Source organism: Panthera tigris, chromosome E3 (genome assembly GCF_018350195.1).
Source record: "Panthera tigris isolate Pti1 chromosome E3, P.tigris_Pti1_mat1.1, whole genome shotgun sequence".
Lineage (NCBI taxonomy): Eukaryota > Metazoa > Chordata > Mammalia > Carnivora > Felidae > Panthera > Panthera tigris.
The window spans coordinates 15,676,013-15,703,989 of NC_056675.1; the positions used below are offsets into that span (position 1 = coordinate 15,676,013).

Consider the following 27,977-nt stretch of genomic DNA (forward strand, 5'->3'; position numbering starts at 1 on the left):
TGAAATACAGAGAACCAAGAAAAATCCAATATTGAGGGAAAAGATAATCAAAAGATGCACAGAATAGGAGGAGACACTCTCCAAATAATTTGTAAGGCTAGTACAACTACATAATAAAACCAGATATAGGTTGTCTGAAAATTAAAATTATAGGTCATTACCACTCATGAAATAGATATAAAAATGTAAACCAATAAAGATGATAAAAGAGTAAATCCCAAGAGTCTCATTACAAGGGGAAAAAATACTTTTTTTTCCTTTCTTCCTTCTTTTCTTTTTATTGTATCTGCATGAAGATACTAGCTGAAACTATTACAGTAATCATTTCACAACGTATATAAATCAAATGATCATGCTGTACACTTTAAATTTATATATAGTGATTTATGTCAATTATTTCTCAATAAAACTGGGGAAAAATCAGCATAAAATACACATGGAAACATTTTTTAAGAATCCTAAAACAGGGGCACCTGGGCGGCTCAGTTGGTTAAGCATCTGACTTCAGCTCAGGTCATGATCTCACAGTTTGTGAGTTTGAGCCCTGCCTCAGGTGAGCTCGTGTTCTGCTTCAGGTGAGCCCCACTTCTCTTTCTCCCTCTCTCTGCCCCTCCTGGGCTTCTCTCTCTCTCTCTCTCTCTCTCCTTCTCTCTGCCCCTTGCTCACTTGTGCCCTCTCTCAGGGAAAAAAAAAGAATCCTAAAACAAAAATTACATATCAAATCCAGTACTAATTATCAGTTGATAAATCATGACCAATTTGGGAGGTGTTTTTTTCCCCCCAGAAATTCAAGGTTAAATCAACATTAGAAATCTATTAATGTAACTTACTTCCATTAGTAGCTTAAAGGAGAAAAAAGTCACATGAGTACTCTGATTACATAAAATGGAACCTCTGTGGCAGGCTGCTTCCAATAACTCAGTCACAAAAAGAATTCTTTAAACATATTAAGGCCGTGTCTCACGGGCCCTCCCAAATGAACAATAAGGTCTCTAAGAAGTGTAAGCACATTATCCCTTAGCCATGTCAGGAGGAGCCCAAAGCAAAGAAGTGTTTATCCCAAAGAAATCTGTAGGTATAACTATTATCCAATAAAATGAACCCCAATGAGATTTATAGAGAACCATACAGTTTTTGAGAAAAGTTTGTCAGCACAAATACTGCCAACTTGGACTGAAAGACAAATCGTACAAAAGGAAAAGAAGCAGTGGATTTCCAAAGTTCTTCTGGCAGGAAGTAGACTAATAATGGGGTGCCTGAGTGGCTTGGTCGGTTAAGCTTCTGACTTCGACTCAGGTCATGATCTCACAGCTTGTGAGTTTGAGCCTGACGTCGGGCTCTGTGCTGACAGCTCAGAGCCTGCAGCCTGCTTCTGATTCTGTGTCTCACTCTTTTTCTGTCCCTTCCTGCTCGTGCTCTATCTCAAAATTAAATAAACATTTTTTTTTTAAGTAAAAAAAAAAAAAAAAAAAAAAGGAAGTAGACTAATAAAACCACATAATTATAAAACATGTGCTATCTTTCATGACAAAGGAAGGATCACTCAAGAGCCCAGAGGAGGCAGATAGACATGGAGAAGAATTCCTAGAATTGTTTCTACTTGATGGAGACCTTATCAAAGAATGTCTTACATTTTTACAGACGGATTTCAGAATTGATATGGACAAGTGAAACCTCTTTCTTCTTCCTATTTCCCCCCATTTTCAACTGGAATGTCTATGATCCTATGCTTGTTCCACCACAGCACACTGCCAGGAGGCATAACTGTATCTTTAGTGTCATAGATCTTCAGATTGAGAGCAACTGTACTCAAGGACCCATATTTAACAAATTATACCCAGGAACCTCATATACAACTAGACTTGATTTAGACAGCAAGATGTTGGACTTGGAGCTTATAAGGCGATGAAACTTTTGGTGCCTGGGAGGTGGAGGTGTATTTTGCATATGCAAGGGAAATAAGACATTGGCAGCTAGAGGGCAGACTGATGAGCTATTGAGATTCCCACCTCCTGGTATTCCTTTAATCCTCCCCTTGCTTATGGCTGGAACTAGGGACCTGCTTCTAGTACTTAAGGCAAAAGTAATAGGATGTCACTTCTGAGATTAGGTTAATAAAAGATATGACTTCCCTCTTGCTCACTCTCCCTGGCTCTTCTCATTTGGCTGGCCTGAAGAAATCAGCCACCATGTTGTAACTGTACAGCTTTATGGCAAGGAAGTGAGGGGCTCCATCCAAAACCTATGGAGAAATTAATTTTGCCATAAACCACATGAGCTGGAAAATAGATCCTTACCACACAGAATAAATCCATAACTATAGCCTTCACTGCAAAAATAATTTAAAAACTTGAATTTAGAATAATTCCTTGATTGCAACCTTGTGAGAGATTCTAAGCCAGAAGACTCAGCTAAACCACGCCTATGTTCCAGACCCATAGAAACTATGATATAACAAATTTTTGCTGTTTTATTAATTTTTAAAAATATTTATTTATTTTTGAGTGAGAGACAGCACTAGCGGGGAAGGGACAGAGAGAGGGAAACACAGAATCTGAAGCAGGGCTTCAGCACAGAGCCCAATGCAGGGCTTCAACTCACAAGCCATGAGATCATGACCTGAGCTGAAGTCAGGACGCTTAACTGACTGAGCCACCCAGGCGCCCCAATATTTGCTGTTGAAATCACTACATTTTGAGGAGCTTCCAGGGTGCTGAACATATCTACCTGCTGGAAGGTGGAACACCCCAGTTTCATGGGGCCAGAAATTCCTGTCCTTGAGACCCTTCGGGACCCCACTGCCCTGTACTACTTCCTCTGGCTGTTCATCTCTATTCTTTACAAGAATGGCTCTACATTTTCTTTTGTAAATGCAACCTTTCAAATGAGAAATAAAGCAAGACTCAAAGTGACTTTTCTAGGTTCAAAACATCTTGTTAAGTGGCAGAGCAGGGATTCAAACCCAGGACTATCTAAGAAACCAAAATCTTAACCATTTTACTCATTGACTATGTCTTCACAGGAACTAGTAACATAACATAAAGTACTTTATTATATTAGGGGAAAAAAGGCAGATTACATTCAGGATGTGTTTTTGTATATGTCTGATTTAAAACTGTTGATATTTCTTAATGAAATAAATGATTATTACAAAAAAAAAAAAAAAGATGGAATGAAACTGAGCTCCTTAGCACAGTAGGGAGTGTGTCAGTCTTACATAAAAGATGGAATGATATGCTAACTTGGATTTGCTTTAAAACAATTCAGAAGTAGGGAAACAAAGAGTGTTGATAATTGTTGGTGATCATGAGGGTTCTGTACACCATTTGACTTTTGTATTTGAAATTTTTCACAATAATAAAAAAAATTATCTTAAGGTTTCTCAACCTTGGCATTACTGACATTTTCAAATTGATAAATTCTTTGTTGTGGGGGTTTTCCTGTGCACTGTGGGATATTTAGTGGCATCCCAAGCTCTGGCCATTAGATACCAATAGTGCCACCACCCAACTACTGTAACAACCAAAAATATTTCAGACACTGCCAAACATCCCCCAGGGGAGCAAATTGGCCTAAGTCAACAACCATTGCTTTAAAACAGGTTGCTTGTCAAAAATGAACTACTGGGACCTTATGAAGATAAAAAGTTTCTACACAGCAAAGGAAACAACCAACAAAACTAAAAGGCAACCAACGGAATGGGAAAAGATATTTGCAAATGACATATCGGACAAAGGGCTAGTTTCCAAAATCTATAAAGAGCTCACCAAACTCCACACCCGAAAAACAAACAATCCAGTGAAGAAATGGGCAGAAAACATGAATAGACACTTCTCTAAAGAAGACATCGGATGGCCAACAGGCACATGAAAAGATGCTCAACGTTGCTCCTCATCAGGGAAATACAAATCAAAACCACACTCAGATATCACCTCACGCCAGTCAGAGTGGCCAAAATGAACAAATCAGGAGACTATAGATGCTGGAGAGGATGTGAAGAAACGGGAACACTCTTGCACTGTTGGTGGGAATGCAAATTGGTGCAGCCACTCTGGAAAACAGTGTGGAGGTTCCTCAAAAAATTAAAAATAGATCTACACTATGACCCAGCAATAGCACTGCTAGGAATTTACCCAAGGGATACAGGAGTACTGATGCATAGGGGCACTTGTACCCCAATGTTTATAGCAGCACTCTCAACAATAGCCAAATTATGGAAAGATCCTAAATGTCCATCAACTGATGAATGGATAAAGAAATTGTGGTTTATATACACAATGGAGTACTACGTGGCAATGAGAAAGAATGAAATATAGCCCTTTGTAGCAACGTGGATGGAACTGGAGAGTGTGATGCTAAGTGAAATAAGCCATACAGAGAAAGACAGATACCATATGTTTTCACTCTTATGTGGATCCTGAGAAATTTAACAGAAACCCATGGGGGAGGGGAAGGAAAAAAAAAAAAGAGGTTAGAGTGGGAGAGAGCCAAAGCATAAGAGACTCTTAAAAACTGAGAATAAATTGAGGGTTGATGGGGGGTGGGAGGGAGGGGAGGGTGGGTGATGGGTATTGAGGAGGGCACCTTTTGGGATGAACACTGGGTGTTGTATGGAAACCAATTTGACAATAAATTTCATATATTGAAAAAAAATAAAAATAAAACAGGTTGCTTGTTACTATAGGAAGTCCTAGCATAGGCACATAAAACACATAAGACATTAGGAAAACTTCAGGATGTAAATATATAAAAGCCATTTGAATTTCTATACAAGAGCAACTAACAGAAATTTAAAAACACATTTACATTAACAAGAAAAAAGGCACTTAATCATAAATTAATCAAAAGAAATACAAGACTTTTATGAAGAACATTATAATATACCATCAAAAGATGCCAAAAACCTAAATAAATGGAGAACCATGCTGTGTCATGGATAGGAAGGCTTAATTAATATAATGATGGCTATGGGTCTATCTACAGATTCAGTGTAAATTTAGGTATGATTAATATGGAGGAAAAAGGGCTAAAAATAGTCAAGACCTTCCGAGAGAACAAGAATGAAGCAGGGGGCTTGCCCTAAGACATTTTTGAGAAACAATAATAATTAAAACAGAGTAATATTGAAGAGATCTCACTAACAGAATAATACATACATGTAAACACAATATTAAACTAGCTTGGTACCACACATCACTAGAACAACAACTTTCTAGAAAACTCGTCATCTGTATGGAAATAAATTAAAAATGGATCTGTATCTTACACACACAAAAGAAATCCCATGTTGAATAATAAATTCCAGGCTAATTAATGTGAAAGAAAAAAATTGTTCAGTTTTAGAAAAATATGGTAGACTATTTCTATGACCTTACAGTGAGGAAGAATTTCACTACAAAACACAGAAAGGTTCAAACCATGAAAGAACAGATTGATAAATGCAACAACTTTAAAATCTACATTCATCAAAAGAGATTATAAACAAAGTCAAAAGACAAGCTACTGGGACAAGGAGTTTGCAACATATATATCAGATAAAGGCTATCACAAAGAAAACAACGAAACTTACCCTTCTGAAAATGGGCAAGGATCATAAACAGGCGTTTCACAAAACAGAACCACAAATGGCCACTGAAAATATAAGGTGCTCTTGCAGGGATGCAAGTGTGGTTCAATATCCACAAGTCAATCAACATGATATGTCACATCAATAAGAGAAAGAATAAAAACCATACAATCATTTCAACAGATGCAGAAAAAGCATTTGACAAAGTACAACATACATTCATCATAAAAAAAATTCAACAAATTGGGTTTAGAGGGAACATAACTCAACATAATAAAGGCCACATGTGAAAAAATTACAGCTAACATCATACTCAGTGGTGCAAAACTGAGAGCTTTTCCCCTAAAATCAGGAACAAGACAAAGATGTCCACTCTCACCACTTTTAGTCAACACAGTACTGGAAGTCCTAGCTGCAGCAATCAGACAAGAAAAAGAAATAGAAGGTATACAAATTTGTAAGAAAGAAAAAGAACTTTCACTATTTGCACATGACATGATACTATATCTAGAAAACCCTAAAGACTTTACCAAAAACTACTAGAACTGATAAATGAATTCAGTAAGGTCTCAGGATTCAAAACCAATATACAGAAATCCATTGTATTTCTATGCACTAATAATAAAGTAGTAGGACGAAAAATGAAGAAAACAATCCCATTCACTCCAAATAATAAAATACCTAGGAATAAACTTAACCAAGGAGGTGAAAGACCTGTACTCTGAAAACTATAAAACACTGATGAATAAACTGAAGGTGACACAAAGAAATGGAAAGACATTCCATGCTTTTGGATTAGAAGAACAAATATTGTTAAAATGTCTACACTACCCAAAGCAGTCTGTAGATTTAATGCAATCCCTATCAAAACACCAACAGCATTTTTCACAGAACTAGAACAAACAATTCTAAATTTGTATGGAATCACAAAGGACCCCAAATAGCCAAAGCAATCTTGAGAAAGAACAAAGCTAGAGGCATCACAATTCTAGACTTCAGGTTGTATTACAAAACTGTTGTAATTAAATCAGTACGGTACTGGCGGGGCGCCTGGGTGGCGCAGTTGGTTGGGCATCCGACTTCAGCTGAGGTCATGATCTCACGGTTCAAGAGTTCGGGCCCCACGTCGGGCTCTGTGCTGACAGCTCAGAGCCTGGAGCCTGCTTCGGATTCTGTGTCTCCCTCTCTCTCTGCCCCTCTCCCATTCACACACACACTCTCTCTCTCTCTCTCAAAAATAAAGATTAAAAAAAATTAAAAAAAAACAGTATGGTACTGGCTCTGAAAGAGACATATACATCAATGGAACAGAATAGAACCCAGAATAAACCCACAGTTATATGGTCAAATAATCTTCAACAAAGCAGGAAAGAATATGCAATGGGAGAAAGACATCTCTTCAACAAATGGTGCTGTGAAAACTGGACAGCTACATGTAAAAGAATGAAACTGGACCACTTTCTCACACCATACACAAAAGTAAACTCAAAATGGGTTAAAGACCTAAATGTGAGACCTGAAACCATAAAAATCCTAGAAAAGAGCACAGGCAATAATTTCCCTGACATTGGCCAAAGTAACATATTTCTAGATATGTCTCAAGGCAAGAAAACAAAAACAAACTATTGGGAGTACTTCAAAATAAAAAGCTTCTGCACAGTGAAGGAAATAATCAACAAAACTAACAGGCAACCTACAGAATGGGAGAAGATATTAGCAAATGACACATCTGATAAAGGGTTAGTATTCAAAATATATAAAGAATTTATACAACTCAATACCCAAAAACCAAATAATCCAATTAATAACTGGGCAGAAGATTTGTACAGACATTTCTCCAAAGAAGACATACAGATGGCCAACAGACACATGAAAAGATGCTCAATATCACTCATCATCAGGGAAGTGTAGATCAAAACCACAATGAGATATCACCTCACACCTGTCAAAATGGCTAAAATCAAAAACACAAGAAACAACAACTGTTGTTGATGATGTGGAGAATGCAAACTAATGCAGCCACTGTGGAAAAGCATATGGAGGTTCATCAAAAAATTGAAAATAGACTTACCATATGATCCAAGAGTTCCACTACTGGGTATTTACCCAAAGAATACAAAAACAATAATTCAAAAAGATATATGCACCCCTATGTTTATTGCAGCATTATTTATAATAGCCAAATTATGGAAGCAGCCCAAGTGTCCATCATAGATGAATGGATAAAAAAGATGTAGAATATATATACAATGGAATATTATTACTGAGCCATAAAAAAATATCTTGCCATCTGCAACAGCATGGATGGATCTAGAGGCTATAATGCTAAGTGAAGTCATTCAGTCAGAGAAAGACAAGCACCATATGATTCTACTCATATGTGGAATTTAAGAAACAAAACAAGCAAAGGAAAAAAGGGAAAAACCAAAACACAGACTCTTTTTTTTTTTTTTCTTTTTTTCAATTTGAGAGGGAACGAGAGAGCAAGCAGGCTAGATGGTCAGAGGAGGGGAAAGAGAGAGAGAGAATATGAATCTAAGCAGGCTCCATGCTGAGGGATCATGGGATCACGATCCAAGCCAAAATCAAGAGTTAGACACTCAACTGACTGAGCCATCCAGGTACCCCATAAAATAGACTCTTAACTGTAGAGGACAAACCGATGGTTGCCAGAGGGAAGTTGGGTGGGGGGTGGGGGGGATGGGTGAAATAGGTGAAAGGGATTAAGAGTCCACTTATGATGAGCACTGGATGAAGTATGGAATTATTGAATCACTATATTGTATACCCAATCTAATACAACACTGTATATTAACTCTACTGGAATTAAAATTAAACACACACATACACATATATGGTACTCAAATTCCCTTAATCAGAGAATTAGCAATTAAAATCACAGTAAGGCACCATTTACTTTTACCCAATCAGAAAATTAAAAAACCAGGCTGCCCTACATAATTAAATAAGATGGTTGTAAAATGCATTGTATTTCTGTGCACCAAAAGATCCTAATTTTACTACCCAAATATTTGGTGCAGATGTACATGTAAGTTTAAAACTACATACATGTATGTAAATGAAAGATAAACATAAAATATTAACTTAAAAAAAAAGCCAGACTTATAGATACAGATCCTTGGGAATATTTATACTATGACAGTGGCAGTGTAAACCACTGCAAACTCCCTAGAAAAAAATCTGGCATTACTGTGTGAAGTTGAACATCATATCCTCCATGATTCTACCAACTCTATTCCTAAGTGTTTATTTTTTGAGAAGCTCTTGAAAGGAGACACCTTAAAAAATGTACATAGCTCCAAACGAAAAACAACCCAAATGTTCATCAATAGCATAAATGTATAAGTAAGCTATATCACAGAATAGTATTGTGGCAATAAAACCAAACTGATGATAGCTATACATCTAAAAATAAATCTCAAGATAATGTTAAGAAAAAGAAGACAGGGAGGACTGGAAGGAAGGAAAGAAGGAAAGACACATGCAAGAAAGAAGAAAACAGACTATGATCCCATTTATGTAAAGTTCATAAACAGGCAAACTAAACAAACAAAAACAGGAAAAATATGACAAGGAAAGATCAGACATCTACAAGTAGTTTCAAATACTGCTATTGTAATGCTAAAACTCCCCACCTGCCATGTCAGTTTCCCCACTAGGGTTGTTCAGATCAGGTGCCCAATTTGCTCTGTTAGACAAACATTTCATGAGTTAAGACTATCTCTACCCTAAACAAGGCTACAGGAGAATGTGTGATAACATTAACAAAAGTCCATGAAGCACTTGACTGTGCTAGTTTCCCAGTTGTTTTTTTTTTTCTAAGAGAGCACAAGTTATTATTAGATTATTATACATATGTAATATATAATATTATAAAAATAATATTCTAATAATAAGGACCATTTATGCCAGGTTCTATGCTAGAGGCTTGATAGTAATTTTATTTTATTAAAATTTTTTAAATGTTTATTTACTTTTGAGATGGAGAAGACAGAGCAAGTGGGGGAGGGGCAGAGAGAGGAGACAGAATCTGAAGCAGGCTCTGAGTTGTCAGCAGGGAACCTGATGTGAAGCCTGAACCCATGAATCGTGAGATCATGACCTGAGCCCAAGTAGACTGAGACATCCAGGCGTCCCTGGGCTAAATGTTAATAGTCATTCTAATTTAATCCTCACAACGACCCTATGAAGTGGGTATTATTACCATCCCAATTGGATATTATTACCATCTCTATTTCTAGGATAAGGAAAGGGGGAGGATGAGGTAACTAAGAACTGGAAAAATCAAGAAACTCATCCAGGGTTTATTATTACAACTAATAAAGGATTGAGCTGGAATTTAAATCTCTGTTCATCTGACTCAAAAGCCTGTGACTAGCCACTTTGACACTCATTATTTATTTACTACTCAAAAGCCCTGTAAACTAAATATAACATAGAGATTAAGAGTACCATTCCTGAAGACAGAAAGACTTGGTCCATGCCCTAGCTTACCTGTTTTCAACTGTGAGTGAGAAAAAGCTCCTCAACCTCTCTGAGAGACATAGTCCTTTATTTATAAAATGGTTTTGAAAGTACCTATGGGTAAGTATGAAAGGATAAATATGAAACATCAGTGAAGTAATGCATGTAAAGAGCTTAACAAAGTGCCTAGCACACAACAGATATTCAGTAAATTTTGGATGATATCATCATTATCATCATCATCTTCTCCATTTTATAGTTTAAAAAACAGAGACACAGAGAAGAACAGTAGTGTATCGGATGTTATAAAGCCAGTTAGTATCAGTGAAAGGTTTTAAACACGAATCTAATCAGCTTCAAAGTCTGAACTCTTCCATTCGCCAAGGCATTTCCTGAAGACACAGGAAGTTCACTGGACAGAGGGAGATCTCAGAGAGACCCTTAGGAAAGACAGATCTGAGCTGAATGCTGCAATGCAACTTGCGTTGCTCAGATGAAGAAGTGTGAGGAAGGTACTACAGGCAGAAGGAACAATACAATGAGCAGTATGGTATATTTGAGTAGATACAATTATTTCAGTGTAGTGGGGGCCCAGAGGGTAAGGGGTAAAAAAGTCATAGTCTGCATATGAAGCCAACATAAGACATAGAATGATTTTGAGGCAGTGGTTCTCAAATTGAAATCTCCAGACCAGGACATCAGCATTACCTAAGAACCTGTTACAAACGCAAATTCTTGGACTTATCACAGATCTGAATCAGAAACTCTGGGTCTTTTCAAAGGTCCTTTAAGTGATTCTAATATATGGCTGACATTTGATGATTTTGAGCAACGATGGCATGTAATGATGTTTTCAAAAATAATGAAATTATCCCTCATCAGTCAGGTAATTTAAAAGAGGCAGAGGATCACGCTGTTCTGAATTCAGAAAAGGTAGAAGACAATAATATCTGAATAGGCACTAGTTGTAATACCTACAATATGCCTTATTTTTCTTTGACAACAGTCAATTTCATAGGTTACTCTATTTACAGATCAAATTTGCCCTATGCTTCATTTTTCTTTCTTTCTTTTTCCTTCCTTCCTTCCTTCTTCCTTTTTTCTTTCTTTCTTTCTTTCTTTCTTTCTTTCTTTCTTTCTTTCTTTCTTTCTTTCTTTCTTTCTTTCTTTCCCTCTCTCTGTCTCTGTCTCTCTCTCTCTCTTTCTTTTGAGACAGAGACAGTACAAGCAGGGTAGGGGCAGAGAAAGAGGGAGAATCTCAAGCAGACTCTGAGCTGTCGGTGCAGAAACCATGTGGGGCTCAAACTCACGAAACTGTGAGATCATGACCAGAACCGAAATCAGGAGTCGGACGCTAAACCGACTGAGCTGCCCAGGCACCCCTAACCTATGCTTCATCTGAAAATACATTCCCAAACAGGCATACATTAAAAAAAAATTTTTTTTTAATTTTATGATAGAGGGATCCTCTATGTTTTATACCCTAAAAAGTTGTTAACAAGAAAAACAAAGCCCCAAAATGGTGTCAAACCAAGACTTTAATCTATTGCAGTTTCAACCTGTCAGGAATGTAACCTTTAACCAGTCAACACAGAATTTCTGGGCCAATTCTAGGAATGTGCTGAAAGACCCTTTCCACTACCCTTAAGAAGGCAACCTTGCTTAAACAATGCATTCCTTGTTAATAAATGCCTTTCTTCTTTTTTTAATGCCCTCTCTCTGCCTTTAAAAACCTCCCTCTGGTGTAGCTCAGAGGAGCTCTCCTCTACTTGCTAGATGGGATGCTGCCTGACTCATGAATCATTTTTTAAAGCCAGTAATATCTTCAAATTTACTCAGCTGAATCTTGTTTTTTAACATATTTGATGGCAGCAGTGGGATGCAAAGAAAACTTCCAATGGCATTCAGTAACAACAAAAAACACTGGCACGGTATCCTGCGAACTCTTTTGAGCTCACGGTCTTTCTTGCCATTTCTGAGGGCCACTGGTAAGTCCTTCATGGTTGGAGTTCTACTCTTTTTGCATTCAAGCTACCGATCTAATTGGCTTTCCAGTCCACGGTTAACTGGTCAGCCTAGACTGACATGGGGCTCTAACAGAGCACCAGTCCTTAGCCCTTGTCCATAGCCCAGTCCACAATTTCACGCTGGAATCCCTTCCCCAGTTCCAGTCTGAAATCCCCATTTACTAGAATATGCTGGTTTAGTCTACTAGTTTAGTACTCGTGGTACACAAGATCTTCTCTTGGCCAGCCCACAGTAATATCCTCTGGTTACCACTGGTGTGTTAAGTTGCACATTTGTTTGTCTGGCTTTATGTAAACAAAGACTTAGCTAATGAAATCCTTAAATTCTAGAGTCAAGTGTACCACCTCTGGCACACTTGCTTATTTTATGTCCAAAAACTATGGTGCTAGGTGCACTGAATATATACAGAAATGGCAAAATTTTAGTCAAACAACCTAGAATTACAGTGGTCATGATGGGGAACGTTCCAACTAGATAAGATCACCTAAGAAGTGCACGTGAAGGGTGCTTGGGTGGCTCAGTCGGTTGAGCATCTGACTCTTGGTTTCAGCTCAAGTCATGATCTCGTGGTTCATGAATTCGAGGCCCACATTGTCAGGCCCTGTGCTGACAGTGAAAAGCCTGCTAGGGATTCTCTTTCTGCCCTTCCCCCACTCATGTTCTCCCTCCCTCTCCCTCTCTCTCAAAATAAATAAACTTAAAAAAAAAAGTGCACTTGAAAGGGTTCCCAAATTAAGCAGAATGGGACACCTATTTTAACGGGCAAGCAGAGGCCTCCAAAAGGTTCCAAAATTCCAAAGTAGTTTCATTGAAAAATTCATTGCAAAAGCCTAGAGAAAAATTAATGTAAAAGGGACCTAAAACAAGCCTATAACTCCCATTGCTCCTCTTATTCCTCCTTTGAGTAGTCTATCCACTAATCCTGTCTGAATTGTTTTCCACTCTGAAAAGACTACATAACCGTAAACAAAAGTCTTCCAAATTAATGGCCTTACAGACAACCCCACCTTCAAAGGAGGGCCCCCATTTAGACCCCCTCCCAGAGTCAATGAAACTGAGGAATTTTCCGGTAAACTGCTATATTATTTCTTTAAACAGACAAGAGGAAACTCTGGTAGATACCAGAGTCTGCAGAGGGTATCCTAGAAAAACTGACAGAAACCAGGGAAGGGTGAAAATTCTTATCAGAATCAGTTCTTCTGAATCTGTCAGTAATGCCCAGTTGTAAGAGGGAAACAGAGTTTCATATTATCCCTTCCTTTCCAAATCCAAACCCATTGTTGATTGATCTTTCTCTCTCAGGGATAGCTACTGTCTTGCTTACTCAACTGGGCTTGGCTTTCTACCTGCCTTGGACATATAAGTTGTTGGTTCTTTCTTTTGGCTATCTTTGGCAGCGACTCTGGATTTGGGGAAGGTAACATCCTTTACCCTCTTTGGGGCCCATCTTACACCCAAGAGGGGTTATTTAATACTGACAGAAATATTTAAAATTAAAAACTCTGAACCCAAAGGGAAAGAAACAAATTAAGGGTAATGTAGTTGGATAGGTGGATCAATCTATGATGTCATCTAAGTTACAACCCAAGTCTTTGAGGAACTGAAAGCAAATGTCCAAATCTTACAAAGCTTACAAAACAAAAGTCAGCCCCAGAAGCAACTCAAAATTAATCTATTTCTTTACCAATCCCCAAATTTTCCTTATTTATCTCAAAAGGCTTATAAATTTTTGGCCTTAGGAAAGCAAAGTCCATCTTGGAGAAACTTAATATTCTTTGGTCTCTTGGGGTTATAAACACAGCCCACAATCATATGACTCTAAAGGAAGGAAAAAAAGGGGAAAAGGTCTTTTTAAAATACAAACTGGTGGGGTGCCTGGGTGACTCAGTTGGTTAAGCATCTGACTGCAGCTCAGGTCATAATCCATGAGTTTGAGCCCCACATCTAGCTCTAAGTTGTCACGAGCCCAGCATTGGGCTCTGTGCTGATAGCTCAGAGCCTGGAGAGCCTGCTTTGGATTCTGTGTCTCCCTCTCTCTGCTCCTCCCCTGCTTATGTTCTGTCTCTCTCTGTCTCTGTCTCAAAAATAAACATTTAAAAACAATAATAATAAAATAAAATACAAACTGCTAAAAAAAAATAAATAAAATAGAATACAAACTGCTAAAAGGGCTCCTAAGCTCTAGCAGTCTCCTTAAGATAAATTTAGGGACAAATATAAATTTTAAAAATCTTCTCCACAAATATTAGTAATTATAAGGTCTTTGCATTTGTCTGTTTGTAAATATGTTATAAATGTGAGATATTGTGCTGTCTCTGGATAGTATTGCTAAAATTAATTTGTGAAGGGCTCTAATTAGTTGGTTTGAAGACAAGTGCTTATAAGGATTGAGCATTCTAAAGCTCTCAAAAAAAACCAGAAACTAACCTAAATGTTTTTCAAGTTCACGTAATCTGAAAAAAAATACTCTCTATATAAACAAGTTGCAGGCTGACAGTTTAATTAAAACAGACATGTTTAGAGTTATCAACACTAAATATAAAGCTTTTATTCTACCTAAGCTTATTAGCCACATAAATTCATATTAGCCATATAAATTCATATTATCTTTTACAAGATCTACCAACAAAAAAATAATAGCTTGGGATAATGGTTGTCTTTGTCAAATGTTTAATGAAGTTTTTTCGTGGGTAATCTAAACATATTTATTAAAAACAAGTAAATATACGTAAGCAAGACAAAAGCTTATAAACGAATTTTTCAGCAACATTTATGTCTACTTAAATAGTTTTCCCAAATCTTTTTGTAACCTTAAAACCTTAAGGTTTGCTAAATTAGGCTGAATGATAAACTCTTTACATATCTAGATCATTTCCAAATACAATAAAATACTACATTAATTACTGAACACAGGCTTAACTACTTTGGGCTTCTTATTAGAGAAACTAAAAGATATTTGGATGTGTTAGTGCTGCACTGGAAAAATGAAAAAGGCCTATGCTTCTAGAAATTATAAAATATATTCATAAATCTGCAAATCTGAAGAGTGCTTGTATTAACAGTTTACAATTGTTTACTTATTAGCTTTCACTAGAAATTAAGGTTTCTAAGAATTAAGAATTCTAATAAATGTAATTAAGACTACTGGAGGGGCGCCTGGGTGGCTCAGTCGGTTAAGCATCCGACTTTGGCTCAGGTCATGATCTCACAGTTCGTGAGTTTGAGCCCCGCATCAGGCTCTGTGCAGAAAGCTCACAGTTTAATCTGATGATTAGGTACTTTGGAAACATCAGAGCAAAACCGCTCTTGAGCCCCACTGGAAAGAACCTTACCAGTGCTCCTGGCCACTGACACTGCTCTGCAAAACCAGAAGGTGTTAAGCCTTGAGTATACATCACACAGCTACAGGCTCCACATGACAGCTAGTCCTGTACAGACACTGGAGACCTCCAAATCAAATCACAAGGAAGAGAAGTAGCTGACACAAAGGTAGACTGCTTCCACCCAAGATGATGGATCAAGACTTCCTACTTTAACAGAACATGAAACCCTTTGTTTTTCCTTTCCTTTACTCTGCTACTGGCCTGGAAAGATAATCCCCTCATTTTCATCTCTCAGACCACTGCTAAGGGCGTTAATCTCTGGAAGTTAGAACGACTTTTTATTTCAGCCAGAAGAAAATCTAACTGTAGCCCTAACTTTTCACAAGCAAAATAAGACTTATTGGTCGACTCCCCTGATTTCACATTGTGAGTTGAAAAGGGGCTTTCATGATTCAGAATTCACTCCTTTTGGCAGGTCCCTACTTCCTTGGTTAGGGATAAAAGTAAATGAGGCTATGATAAGGAACTTCTCCTTAATTTTTAAATTGTTGTGGAATCTGCTACTAAAGCAATAGCTCCCCAACAAAGGTATCTTTAGACTCTGGCCAAAGTTGTTCTTGATAAAAAATAGCCCTTGATTATCTTTTAGGTGAGCAAGTAGTGATAACGCAAAAATGTTTTGACCTGTGAATGCCACACAAAGGATCAACAAAAGCTGCTAAGAACTACAAAGTAGTAGCTGGGAGTGGTGCTAATGCCTTAAATTTTGATCATATCTCTCAGTTAAGATGAGAGCCTGATCAAAAGAGGCAGAATAATTGTTAAAAGGAAAACCACAGGTGCAAAATGGGGCCACTTAGGTTAAAGCCCAAGTCAGGAAACCAAGACTTAATAACTAACCTAACTGCAGTTTCAACCTGCCAGGAATGTAACATTTATCCAGTCAACAGAATTTCCTGGTCAATACTAGGAATTTATTGACAGACCCCTTCCACTCCTCTTAGGAAGGCAACCTTGCCTAAACAATGCATTCCTTGCAAATAAATTCCTTTTTATTTTATGCCCTCTCTCTGCCTTAAAAAACCTTCCTCTTGTGTAGCTCAGTGGAGCTCCCCTCTCCTTGCTAGATGGGATGCTGCCTGATTGAAGAATCATTTAATAAAGCCAATTAGATTTTCAAATTTACTCAGTTGAATTTTCTTTTTTAATAAAGTCAAACTTATACTTATTGAGTGTTCTTAGAAACGATTATAATACCCAAATTTTTATCATTTCTATACATTCTGGAGGACATTATAATCAATTTTTTCTTTTAAAAACAAAATAGAGGGGCGCCTGGGTGGCGCAGTCGGTTAAGCGTCCGACTTCAGCCAGGTCACGATCTCGCGGTCCGTGAGTTCGAGCCCCGCGTCAGGCTCTGGGCTGATGGCTCGGAGCCTGGAGCCTGTTTCCGATTCTGTGTCTCCCTCTCTCTCTGCCCCTCCCCCGTTCATGCTCTGTCTCTCTCTGTCCCAAAAATAAATAAAAAACGTTGAAAAAAAAAAAAAATAGAAATTTTATAATTCCATGAGTTTCATTTCAGTTTTGTTAAATACAAGCAGAATTAAATGTTGCTTCAAACAAACCCACTCCACTTCTAGGTACTTTAGAAACCAAGGTTCCTCATGAGATTTTAAATGAGTGTCCCACTAATAAGAGAAGTTTGCAAGCAACTGGTCTACAGGATAAAATTCAAGATCTTTAGCATAAAATATAAGGCCCTCCACAGCCTGATCCTTACCAACTCTCTCAAGCCTTGTTTCCCACTACGTCCTACCTGAAAATGAACTTTCTAGCAACACCAAACTGCCTATAGTCCTCATAAATACCACAGTTTGAGATGTTTCTCATCTTTTTTTTTTTTAACTGTTGTAATATTTATTTATTTTTGAGGGACAGAGAGAGAAGGAGACACAGAATTTTAAGTAGGCTCCAGGCTCTGAGCTGTCAGCACCGAGCCCAATGTGGGGCTCAAACCTATGAACTGTGAGATCATGACCTGAGACAAAGTCAGATGCTCAGCTGACTGAGCCACTCAGGTGACCCTAGATGTTTCTTTGAGAATTTGTCCATATTGTAACTTCCAAGTGACTACTGCCTTGTTTTATTTTACTATATTTTAAAAATTATATTAGGTTACATTATATTAGGCTATTAAACATTCTGGGCCCAGGTGAGATTGTGTGTATGTGACTTTCACTGTATGGTGGAAGGGCAGGGTCCATAGGTCCGGTGTAACAGGGACCAGTTGTTCCCTAAGTCTTTTTGTGCCTGCCCCTAGGCCCCTAGGTTGGGCCAGGAGTCATGTCACAAGAAGCCTTCCAACCCATCTCTTCTTTTTGGACACTGTAGGGCTAGAATTAGACACAGGCTGCTTCTAGGAGTAATATCTCTTGATGGCTCATTTGGCTAAGGAAGAGAAAGACACTAGATAGTCAAGGAACAACTACAGCGCTCTAGCCATGGCTCACCCAAGGAGCACCTTATCCTGCAAGTTAAAACTGAATGCTCTTTCCTTTATTTGTTGAGCTACTTATCCTTTAGGTCAATGATTCTCAACAGGAGGGGAGATGGGGAGCGTTTTTTGCCTCCACAGGGGGCATTTGGCAATGTCTGGAAACATTTCTGATTGTCACAAAGTGGGGAGGGGTTTTGCTACTGGCATCTATTGAGTAGAGACTAGGGATGCTGCTCCATCCCACAATGTACAGGACAACCCCCACAACGTACAGGACAACCCCCACAACAAAGAATTATCTGACCCAAAATGTGAATAGTGCCAAGGTCAAGAAACACGACTTTATTTCTCGGTTTGATACCACAATCTCCAGGAAGGCCTTCCTGAACACCACACATTACCTCTTCTTAGTTTCCCATAATACTTAACATTGTACTGTTATGAATCTGTATCTGCTATTTGATCATGTGTACCTTTAAGACAGAGACCTTAACACTGTATCTGGCACGTAGTAGGTAGTCAGTGAATTGCAGAGACTGTTATCTGCCTATCCCAATATCCAGTCTATTCCCCTTGGTAAAAGAAACACCAGCTCTTGGTTGGGCACATGGTCACTTAGAATAAAGACTACATTCCCTAGCCTTTTATATGTGGCCATGAGACTCAGTTATGGCCAGTAGAATGCAAGGAGAGGGGCTACCTGGAATGTAAGGGAACGAAGGAAATTCATGGGAAATGCCCTTAAAAAATATTAAATTCACCTTCTTATTTGCCCAGTCTATCCCCTGTTCTGCTACTTAAGGACACAGATGATATGATTGGAACTCCAACTTGAACCACGGGGCTGAAAGAGCCAAAAGCTGGAAGCAGCCTAAATGCCAGATGACTACAGAGCTTCCAAACCAGCCTTGGTCTGCCTTCTTTTATGTAACAGCCACTATTTTGTTTAAAACCATGGTTATTTTAGATCTCTATTTTTTGAAAAGACACTTAATCTAAATTAATAAGTGATCTAATACCCAATTTCTGCTTTTTGCCATCAAATGTGATAGTCTTCAAGAAAAGTATGCACTGTGCTTTATTAACGTTCTTGCTCTGTTTCTTCACATTCTTCACTAAAATTTTCTGAAATACAATTTTTCCTCTGCTCTTTTTCTTTTGCAACCTGTTTTGCTGTCATCTGCATTCATTGTTTATGCAGTTACCCTTCTCAGCTACTTATCTCTTCCATTTGTAATAGAAGAACAGCGATTTCCACAACTACAAAAATATTTCTGTTAGCTAACATTCAATTCACAACCAGATTTATAAAGCTAGGTTTACTGCCTTCACAAAGGATAAGTAATCCAAAGTAATTAAAAAAATAATATTTACAAAATTATTCTGGGATATTTTAATCTGAGCTACTAGAGTTGTAATCCTAATTTGCATGCTATTAATTTTACATGCTATAGAAGTGATCATCATTTGCATGAACATAGCCTGTCTTTCTCTTAACTTGCTCATAATATTCTTCCCATCCTTCAATTTCAGAAAATTCTCAGGTGGACATTTTGTTATCCTTCCCTGTTGATCCTATATTATAAAAAATTTTAATTTCTAAACTAAATTCCATTTTGAACACTAAGAAGAAATTTAATATTCTAAATTTAATAACTATTCTACTTAGGAGTATCTCCATTTCCAAAAACAGTCTTCATTGCTCTCACCTATTTATTTGATTGTTTTAAAAAGAAAACCACAAGCCCAAAATGGTGTCACTGGATTGAGGAAGGCTCCAAAGTCAGTAAACCAAGACTTAATACCTCTCTTCCCTCCCCACTGTCCCCACCCCACCCCCCACCCCCCACCTGCCAAGCGGTGTGGAGGCAGAGGCTCGAGGGCACTCAAGATTCAGCTGCAATATCCAATATCCAGTCTATTCCCCTTGGTAAAAGAAACACCAACTCTTGGTTGGGCACATGGTCGCTTAGAATAAAGACACATTCCCTAGCCTTTTATATGTGGCCATAAGACTAAGTTATGGTCAGCAGAATGCAAGGGTTACAGAGGGGGTCATTGCTGCTGGAGGTGTAATGGATGTTTATACTTCCTTACAAGAGTCATTGAAGATGGCCCTAATTCATGATGACCTAGCACATTAAGCTGACAGGCACCAAGCCCATCTTTGTGTGCTTACATCCAACTGTGATAAGACTATGTATGTTAAGTTTGGTGGAGGTCCTTTTGTTCAATATCAAATCAACCTAATTAAGGTCGATGACAACAGAGAGGCAAAGAACAAATTAAACTGGTTCTTATTAAAAAAAAAAACAAAAAAAACAAAAAAAACCCAGAATTAATACCTAATCTAACTGCAGTTTCACACCCCCTGAAATGTAACCTTTAACCAGTCAAAATGGGAATTTCCTGGTCAGAACTTATAAATTTAATGATAGACCCCCTTCCATTCCCCTTAGGAGGGCAACCTTGTCTATAACAATGGATTCTTTGCTAATAATTTCCTTTTTTCCACTTGCTTTCTACCTTTAAAAACCTTTCCTTTTCTGTAGCCCTTTGGAATTCCCCTCTACTTGCTAGATGGGATTCTGCCTGATTCATGAACTGATCAATAACGCTAATTAAATCTTTAAGATTTACTCCGTTGAATTTTTGTTATTTAATACTTTGTTCTGGATCTGACTTCTAGTTTTCTCTCTGCTTCACTTACTAGAAGATTCAGAGACTGTCAATTATTGTATTCCTATTTGTTCTCTTCTACTTACCGCTGCTTTTTTTCCCTTCTAACCTATTTGTGCTTAATAGTTACATATCTTTTTTTCTGCCCTAAAAGCGGATAACTTGTCTCTGAATTATAGATGTGATTCTTTGGTTCTGGTTTAAGGGTTACCATTATATTTTGCTTTGTTTTGTTTTCTGACTTTGCTCTTTGGACCTAATAAACTTGTTTACTGATCCTAGGATACTGTTTTATTTTGGTCACCTTTAAGTATACGATGGTGCATTGTTTTGTTATTGTTATTGATGATTTTTATTTGTTCCAGGCAATTTTATGGTATAATGAGTTTAAAAGCAGGAACAATGCTGTATACTCTAGTAACTTCCTGAATGTTCCCAGATGGAAATTACTGAAATTCCACAAAAATTCCACAATTCATGAGAAGTTAATGTAAATAGCCTCAAACTTTATTTCCATTTCCTACTCAAAATATTGGAGAAGCAGGCATCAGCAGTAGATACCATTCACTAATCAGCAAAATCCTACTCCATATTCAATCTCTTGGAAAATTCTATTAGAATTCGCATAAGGTATTTCCCTTAAAATGTATACCCCTCTACTTTGCTGTACAAACATTTCTTGAAAGGCAAAAAGACATTTAGAAATGTCTCATTTTTTTTTCTATCCTCTATTAGTTTGGAAGAAATAAAAGCAATCAGTGAATTCTCTATCATATTTTGGAGCCATCATATTCAAGACGATAGCTCAATTTAATATGAAATTGAAGAGTATGGGTGAATAATTTATTAAAATAGAACACAGTGTTCAAAACATCAACGTTAACAACATCAATCACTGGAGAAACTAGTTCTACTGAACTTGAAATGACTATCTAAAAACACAATAAATAGTATACCTAAAATTCTATGGTTGTACCTTAATGCAGAACTAAACTTATCAGCCAGTCAAAGAATCTGTTTTCATCCCTTCCCGACTCATTACTTGGCTTTTATTTTCAGTTAAAAAAAAAAAAAAAGAAAGGAAAAAAAAGCCCATCCTATATTCAGCAGTCTCTAATGAAGACTCCCTTCACCATCCCAGAATGAAAGAATGCTTTCTTCCACCAAATTCTTTCATAGAGGAACTCTTAAATATACTAGCAGATGATTACCCTATGCCCCTACTGTAACTGGAAATGACCAGGCAGGCAAGAGGTACCACTCTAACTGAAAACAACTGGAAATTCCTAAGCAAAGCAAAGGAAAGCTTAACTTTCATAGTTAACAAAATAAGGCAGGTAGAACTGTGAAGGCTTTCCTTATCACTGTCTTCAACAATCTCTGCATATGATCCTGAACCATCTGGTGATATCTTCAAGCCTTCAAAACTGCATAAATATTTTCCATATTTTAGTACTAAATAATACAAAAATAAATATTAAAATACTGACTTTAAACAATTTCCCCAGAATAAAAACGTTTATAGGAAAGCAAAGCACACAGGATGACTGACTCTGGGCTATGAATTCCTTATGGTCACAACTCTCAAGTAATATGAGATATTTACAACTTGGTACTTATTAATGGAATAATTCTGTATGTTTCTGCCTCATCTCCCAATTAGCTCTTTTTGAGAACAGAGACTCAGCCTTAAAAGCAGTACAGCCTAGATTGGACCTGCCTCAAACAAAACAGCTCTGTTTTTATCTGTTTTACATTGGAACTCTGGGAAGATTTGTTTCAAAAAGGAATTCAAATGTTGTTATTTTGTTTTGCTTTTAAGTTTAAAAAATACTTGTAGCCCTGCTAAAATTAAAAGGACTGAGAATACAAGTTGTTAGCAAAGATGCAAAGCAACTATAATACATAAGTGCATACTATAGCCATACATTGCTGGTGCAGACACTGTGAAAAACAATTAAGCATCTGTTAAAGACATATAAATATAGAGATACAGAGATATTTTATGATCCAGTGACTTTACTCCTTTTTCTTTACCCAAGAAAAATCAATGCTTATGTCCACCAATAGTAATGTACAGGAATGGTGTTAGCAACTTTATCCATAATAGCCCCAAACTGGAAACACCAAATGTTCACCAAAGGAACAATGGATAAATTGTGTTATATCTATACATTGGAATATTACATAGCAATGAAAAAAATCAACCCATACAATGGTATGGGTATATCTTATGTTAAATGAAAGAAACCAGGCAAAAAATAATAAATAGGCATGCTTGCATTTATAGGAAGTTCAAAAACAAGCAAGGCTATTTCTGAACTTCATATACAATGTCATAGCACCTCTGGTGACAGAGGATGAAACAGTGGTTACTTTTGGGTTGAGGAGGATGTTAACTGAGAAGGAGCACGAAGGAGCCTAGTGGGTACTGGGAATTTTCTGTATTTTTATACAGATGGTGATTATACAAGTGTATACAGATACAAATATTCATCAAATTGTACACCGAATCTGTGCATTTGATATGTAAGTATACCTTAATTTAAAAAAACTCATATAATAGCAAGAAATTTGGAATAAGCATTGGAAATTCTAGTCATGGTTCTGCCATGTATGATTCTTGAAAAAGCACAGAACCTCACTGGGCCTCCATTCTGTATGCTAAATGTTAAGTAAGGTCTCTTCCCCTTCTAAAATCCATTTGTTTGTAATTTCTATGAATTTCCTTGGTATTCATGTTTGCCTTAAACATAGTAATTATATATGTAAAATGATCTTGTCCTGATTTCCACCAAAATTTACCTTGAGCATATCTCCTTAATCCCTCCTTGGAGAGACTAGGGATGGCATGGGTGCAGGGGTTTGGTGTTATTTTGTGTTACTAGAAGGAGCCAGCAACAGAATCTCTGGGCCAACATACAAGCACACAAAGTGAAATGCTAACCTACGAATACAAGTGATTAGAAATTAGTTATGGTCTATTATATGAAAAGAACAATAAACTGCGATGACATTAGCTATGGCTATAATTCTCTTTGAATCAATAAACAGAACCCAGAGCCAGTAGAGTGATAATACCTAATAATTTATCACCATACCTGTAAGTTAGGTGCAGAAATGCAGCTGCTCCTTTCAAATTATCTACATCAGGAATCAATACTCACTGCACAAGTTCTATACATTGAAAAAAGAAATCAAGAAGATATTCCCTGGTAGGAAAAAGCAGGGTACAGAAGGGAAGTACACTGCTTTTTGTTTTTTGGGGTTTTTTTGACAGCAGGTACATATTACTTTTATGAATGGAAAAAGATAAGAAATAAAATAAAACTTAGTTACACCCAACTTCTTCCTCATAAAAATACGCTATGTGAATTTAACAGTAGTTTCCATTTTTATATCCATATTCTAGGTATATAAGTCATCAAATCAGGTTGTCGGATCAAGTCAGGGCACCCCAGTCACTATTTCATAAGAAAGAAAGAAAAATGCAATAGTTCTAGAAGTATTTGAATCTAAGGAACTTCCTATATGGATTATGGATTGAGCTTCCAAATTTTGGAGTTCTCTACCCTTTAAAAAAATCAAGATCCATCAGATGACAAAAGAAGCACTATGTGCTATAAAACACCATGGAAAATGGCACTACCCCATTGAGACCAAAGCACAGATTCTAATCCTGGCCTTCCCATCTCAATTTGAGTAAATCATTTTTACTTTCTGACTAAGTCTTCCTACCTGTAAAATGAAGGGACTGGGTTAGATCATTTTAGTCTTTATATTTCTCTATCACTAAAAATTCCAAAATGCTTAGAATTCACCACTTGCTCACCAACATTAGATGCTTCTCCTCATATTAACCTTAATCCAAACAAAAGTCGACTACTGTTATTAATAAAACTACCTAGAAATTAGAAATCAGGAGTCGCTAAAATTGAATGATGGACATTAAAGAAAAATACCTTTCACTGCTATAAATTGGGCTGGCTTCTATCAAATAAATAAGAACCACAATTCATAAAAATACAAATGAATTAAATAAATGAAAGGGCCTATAATGAATTTTTAAAACAACTCATTGAAAGGGACACCTGGGTGGCTCAGTAGGTTAGGTGTCCCACTTAAGCTCAGGTCATGATCTCGGAGTTTGTGGGTCTGAGCCCCATGTCAGGCTCTGTGATGACAGCTCGGAGCCTGGAGCCTGCTTCAGATCCTGTGTCTTCTTCTCTCTCTCTCTGCCCCTCCCCCACTCACGCTCTCTCACTCTCTCAAGAATAAATAAACATTAAAAAAATCTTTTAAAAAACTCACTGATGAAGTTATCTGTTCCAGAAACACGTTCTGTAGTTTACACACACACACAGACACACACAGACACACACAGACACACACACACAGACAGACACACACACACACACACACACACACACACACACACACACCCCTTTACTACCTGAACACAGGGCCAAAAAAACCAAAAAACAACTTCTACTCACTTTGACAGAGATACTCCCCCAGCTTTCCCAATCATCTCTTCATGATGTAATACTGAGTAGTTCCATGGAATATGAAGGAACTTTAAGAGCGTTCTCATCCACCGTTCAGGATGTAAGACAAGTTGTTCATAGTGAACTAACATGCATTTTTTATAGCCAACTTCCATACATTGATTATACATGGTCTCTATGGCACGATTCCACTTGGTCAAACAGTCTCTATAGCTATTCAGGTCAAACCCAGCTATAGTAACTTTCCGAGAAATCATTGAATGTACTGATGCCCGGCCATCTCGGACCATGAGGAGAAATTTGGCATTAGGGAATAACCTAGCAAGGTAAGTTAAGGATTTCAGGGCAAAAGGATCTTTATTACATAAATAAGGGGCTGGTTCCCCATGCTTAACAATAATTTCTAGTAAGAAGGCTTGCATGGCAGAATCCAGCACTTCATCAGTAACACCAGCCTCATCCAAGCGTATTTTCTCTTTACTTGACCGTGACCACATCTGCTTCAAGGCCAGGATTCGGGGAATGACTCTGGTTTCCTCTCCACAGCGAATATCAGGGTGTGCATCTAGCATGGCCCTCATGAGTGTGGTTCCACTCCGAGGCACACCTCCAATAAATATCAAAGGCATATCTTTGTGATAGGCAAAGGTTTTATTCACTTTGATGTCCAGGCCAGTTCTCACAGTGGTCTTTGTGCTCTCCAATTTGAGGGGCTGGCTACGTTCTTCTATTCGGTGATGACATTCCATGGCGTGTTGGCCCAAGTAAAACACAGTCACAGAACTAATAACCAGACATGCCAATAGTAAGTTCTGCTTCAGTTTTCCAACCATCTTGATGTAGTTATCTTGTTATTAAATAGATATTCTGCTCAAAATAATTTTCAGAAAATGTTCAGGCCATGGAGATTCTACTTCAGAAAGATGATCAACATCTAGTGAGAAAAGGAAAAAGCTATTTTATCATCACATTAAAACTGTTCACAAATTAGTCATCAGTGATCACCATTACATTCTGGCTAGAAAGAAGCTAAAGCTGTCTTACATACTGTGATATTCTTAGAACACAAGTATACACAAGTGCAAGCAAAAATAAATCATTTCTAATCAGAAACAGCATTTCTTAATGTGACAATTCTGAAGCTTTGTACCTTCCACAGAATGGAAAAATAAATAAAACTATTTCTATCAGTGGGTTATGCAAATATTTAATATGACCAAGTATGTTTGAGGTCTAACCCAAGGCTCATCTCTAGTATTCAGATTTGCTTCATCCCCAAGAAGTCATTATCTCCACATTCTACCCTAAAGAGAAATTACAGAAGAAATATACAACTTCCAAATCTTTAACGTAGATTTAGTTTATTCATTCCACAAATTATTTATTTAGATACTACAGGCCAGATACTTGGGTGTGGCTGAGGATAAGCTTTGAAAACGACAGCAGTGCACTGACCCTTGCTCTCAGGAAACAAAGTCTCATGGACAGAAAGATATGTAAACAATGACAACAAAATGCAATCAGTACCTTAGTAGATATAAACAACAAGAGTATAATGAAAAGGAGCACATAAGTCCACCAGAGGAATCTATAAAAGCCTTATAGAAAATAAGAGGGAGAGTACTCTAAGCAGTAGGAACTTGTGTGCAAAAGCACAATGGCATGACAGAACACAGCATATTTAGGCAAAAAGTAGTTCAGGAGAACTGGTGTGTACTGTGAAAAGACAATTACGTGTGTGTTTGTGATCTAGCCTTCAGAAGAACAGAGAAGGTTTAGATACACAGAGTATTCTAAGCTGAAGATACACTATGACCAAGGTGTGGATGTGTAGAAGCAAGGGCATGTATGTAAAACATATATACTATGTAAAATATATATACTAAGTATATGTAAAATACACATAGTATGGAAATACTAGTTTAGCTGGAGCAAAGCAGACAGCAATCAGACTACACCTAGACTAAAAAAATGTGCCCTGAATCCTCAGAGGGCAAATGTGATGGTTAATTTTATATGTCAACTAAGCCATTATGGTGCCCAGTGTTTGGTCAAACACCAAATACTAGTTTGGTCTAGATGTTGCTGTGAAGGTTTTTGTTAGATATGATTAACGATGAAATCAACAGACTCTGATTAAAGCAGATTACCCTTCATAATATGAGTGGGCCTCATCCAACAACTGAAATCCTTAGAAGAGACAGGTTTTCTGAAGAAAAAGGTATTCTCTTCAAGACAGTAATACAGAAACTGTACCTGAATTTCCAGCTTGCTGCCCTGCAGAATTTGGACTCAAAGCTAACATCAAGTCTTACCGGCCAGACTGCTCTGTGGATTTTAGAAATGCCAGCACTTCAATAACATGAGCTAATTCCTTAAAAATTCTCCCTTCCTTATATGTCTCCTAATAGTAAGTACACCTGGGGAAAGGACTAGCTATGCTAAAAAAAGAATACCTCCTGAGAGGCAGGACGTCTAGCTATGGACTAGTGAGAAGGTAGGCAATTCTCCCCCAAAACTAAGCAAGATGAAGCTGACAGAAACCCCATCAGTCCTCTGGAAATCAACAAAGGAATACAACAACCTAAGCAGCATCTATGTTTGAAAAACTGCTAAATGTCGAGGAAGAACAATGAAAGTCTATGACATTCTTGCCTAAGACTATTCCCACCCCACCATCCACTCACTTAGTAGGACAGAGGTTCTGCAGAGCAGGGCAAGGCAGGGAAACTATGAAGACTATGGCTTTGCTCCCAGGATCAAAGGGAGTCACTCATTTTGGAGTGGTGAATAACACACACTGTCAGCTGTGCTGTCAGTGTAAGTGATGTTCCAGGTGGCAGGTGAGCAAGGAGGATGAACAGCTCCAGTAGTCTCAGTTTGTAATCATG

General features: G+C 37.6%; 1 protein-coding gene across 2 annotated transcripts in view; it reads right to left on the minus strand.

Moving 5' to 3' along the window:
• The window catches only part of TPST1 (tyrosylprotein sulfotransferase 1), a 166,063-nt gene that overhangs the window by 103,160 nt on the left and 34,926 nt on the right, over window positions 1-27,977 (minus strand). Inside the window, exons 2-3 of one of the 2 annotated variants that reach the window (XM_042972052.1) lie at window positions 25,075-26,020; window positions 10,082-10,165 (exon numbers count right to left, since the gene is read on the minus strand). In XM_042972052.1, the coding sequence (XP_042827986.1) occupies window positions 10,082-10,165; window positions 25,075-25,919 (929 nt within the window). In that variant the 5' untranslated portion in view covers window positions 25,920-26,020. The remainder of the gene's footprint in view (window positions 1-10,081; window positions 10,166-25,074; window positions 26,021-27,977) is intronic. The other variant, XM_042972053.1, reaches the window with a different exon arrangement.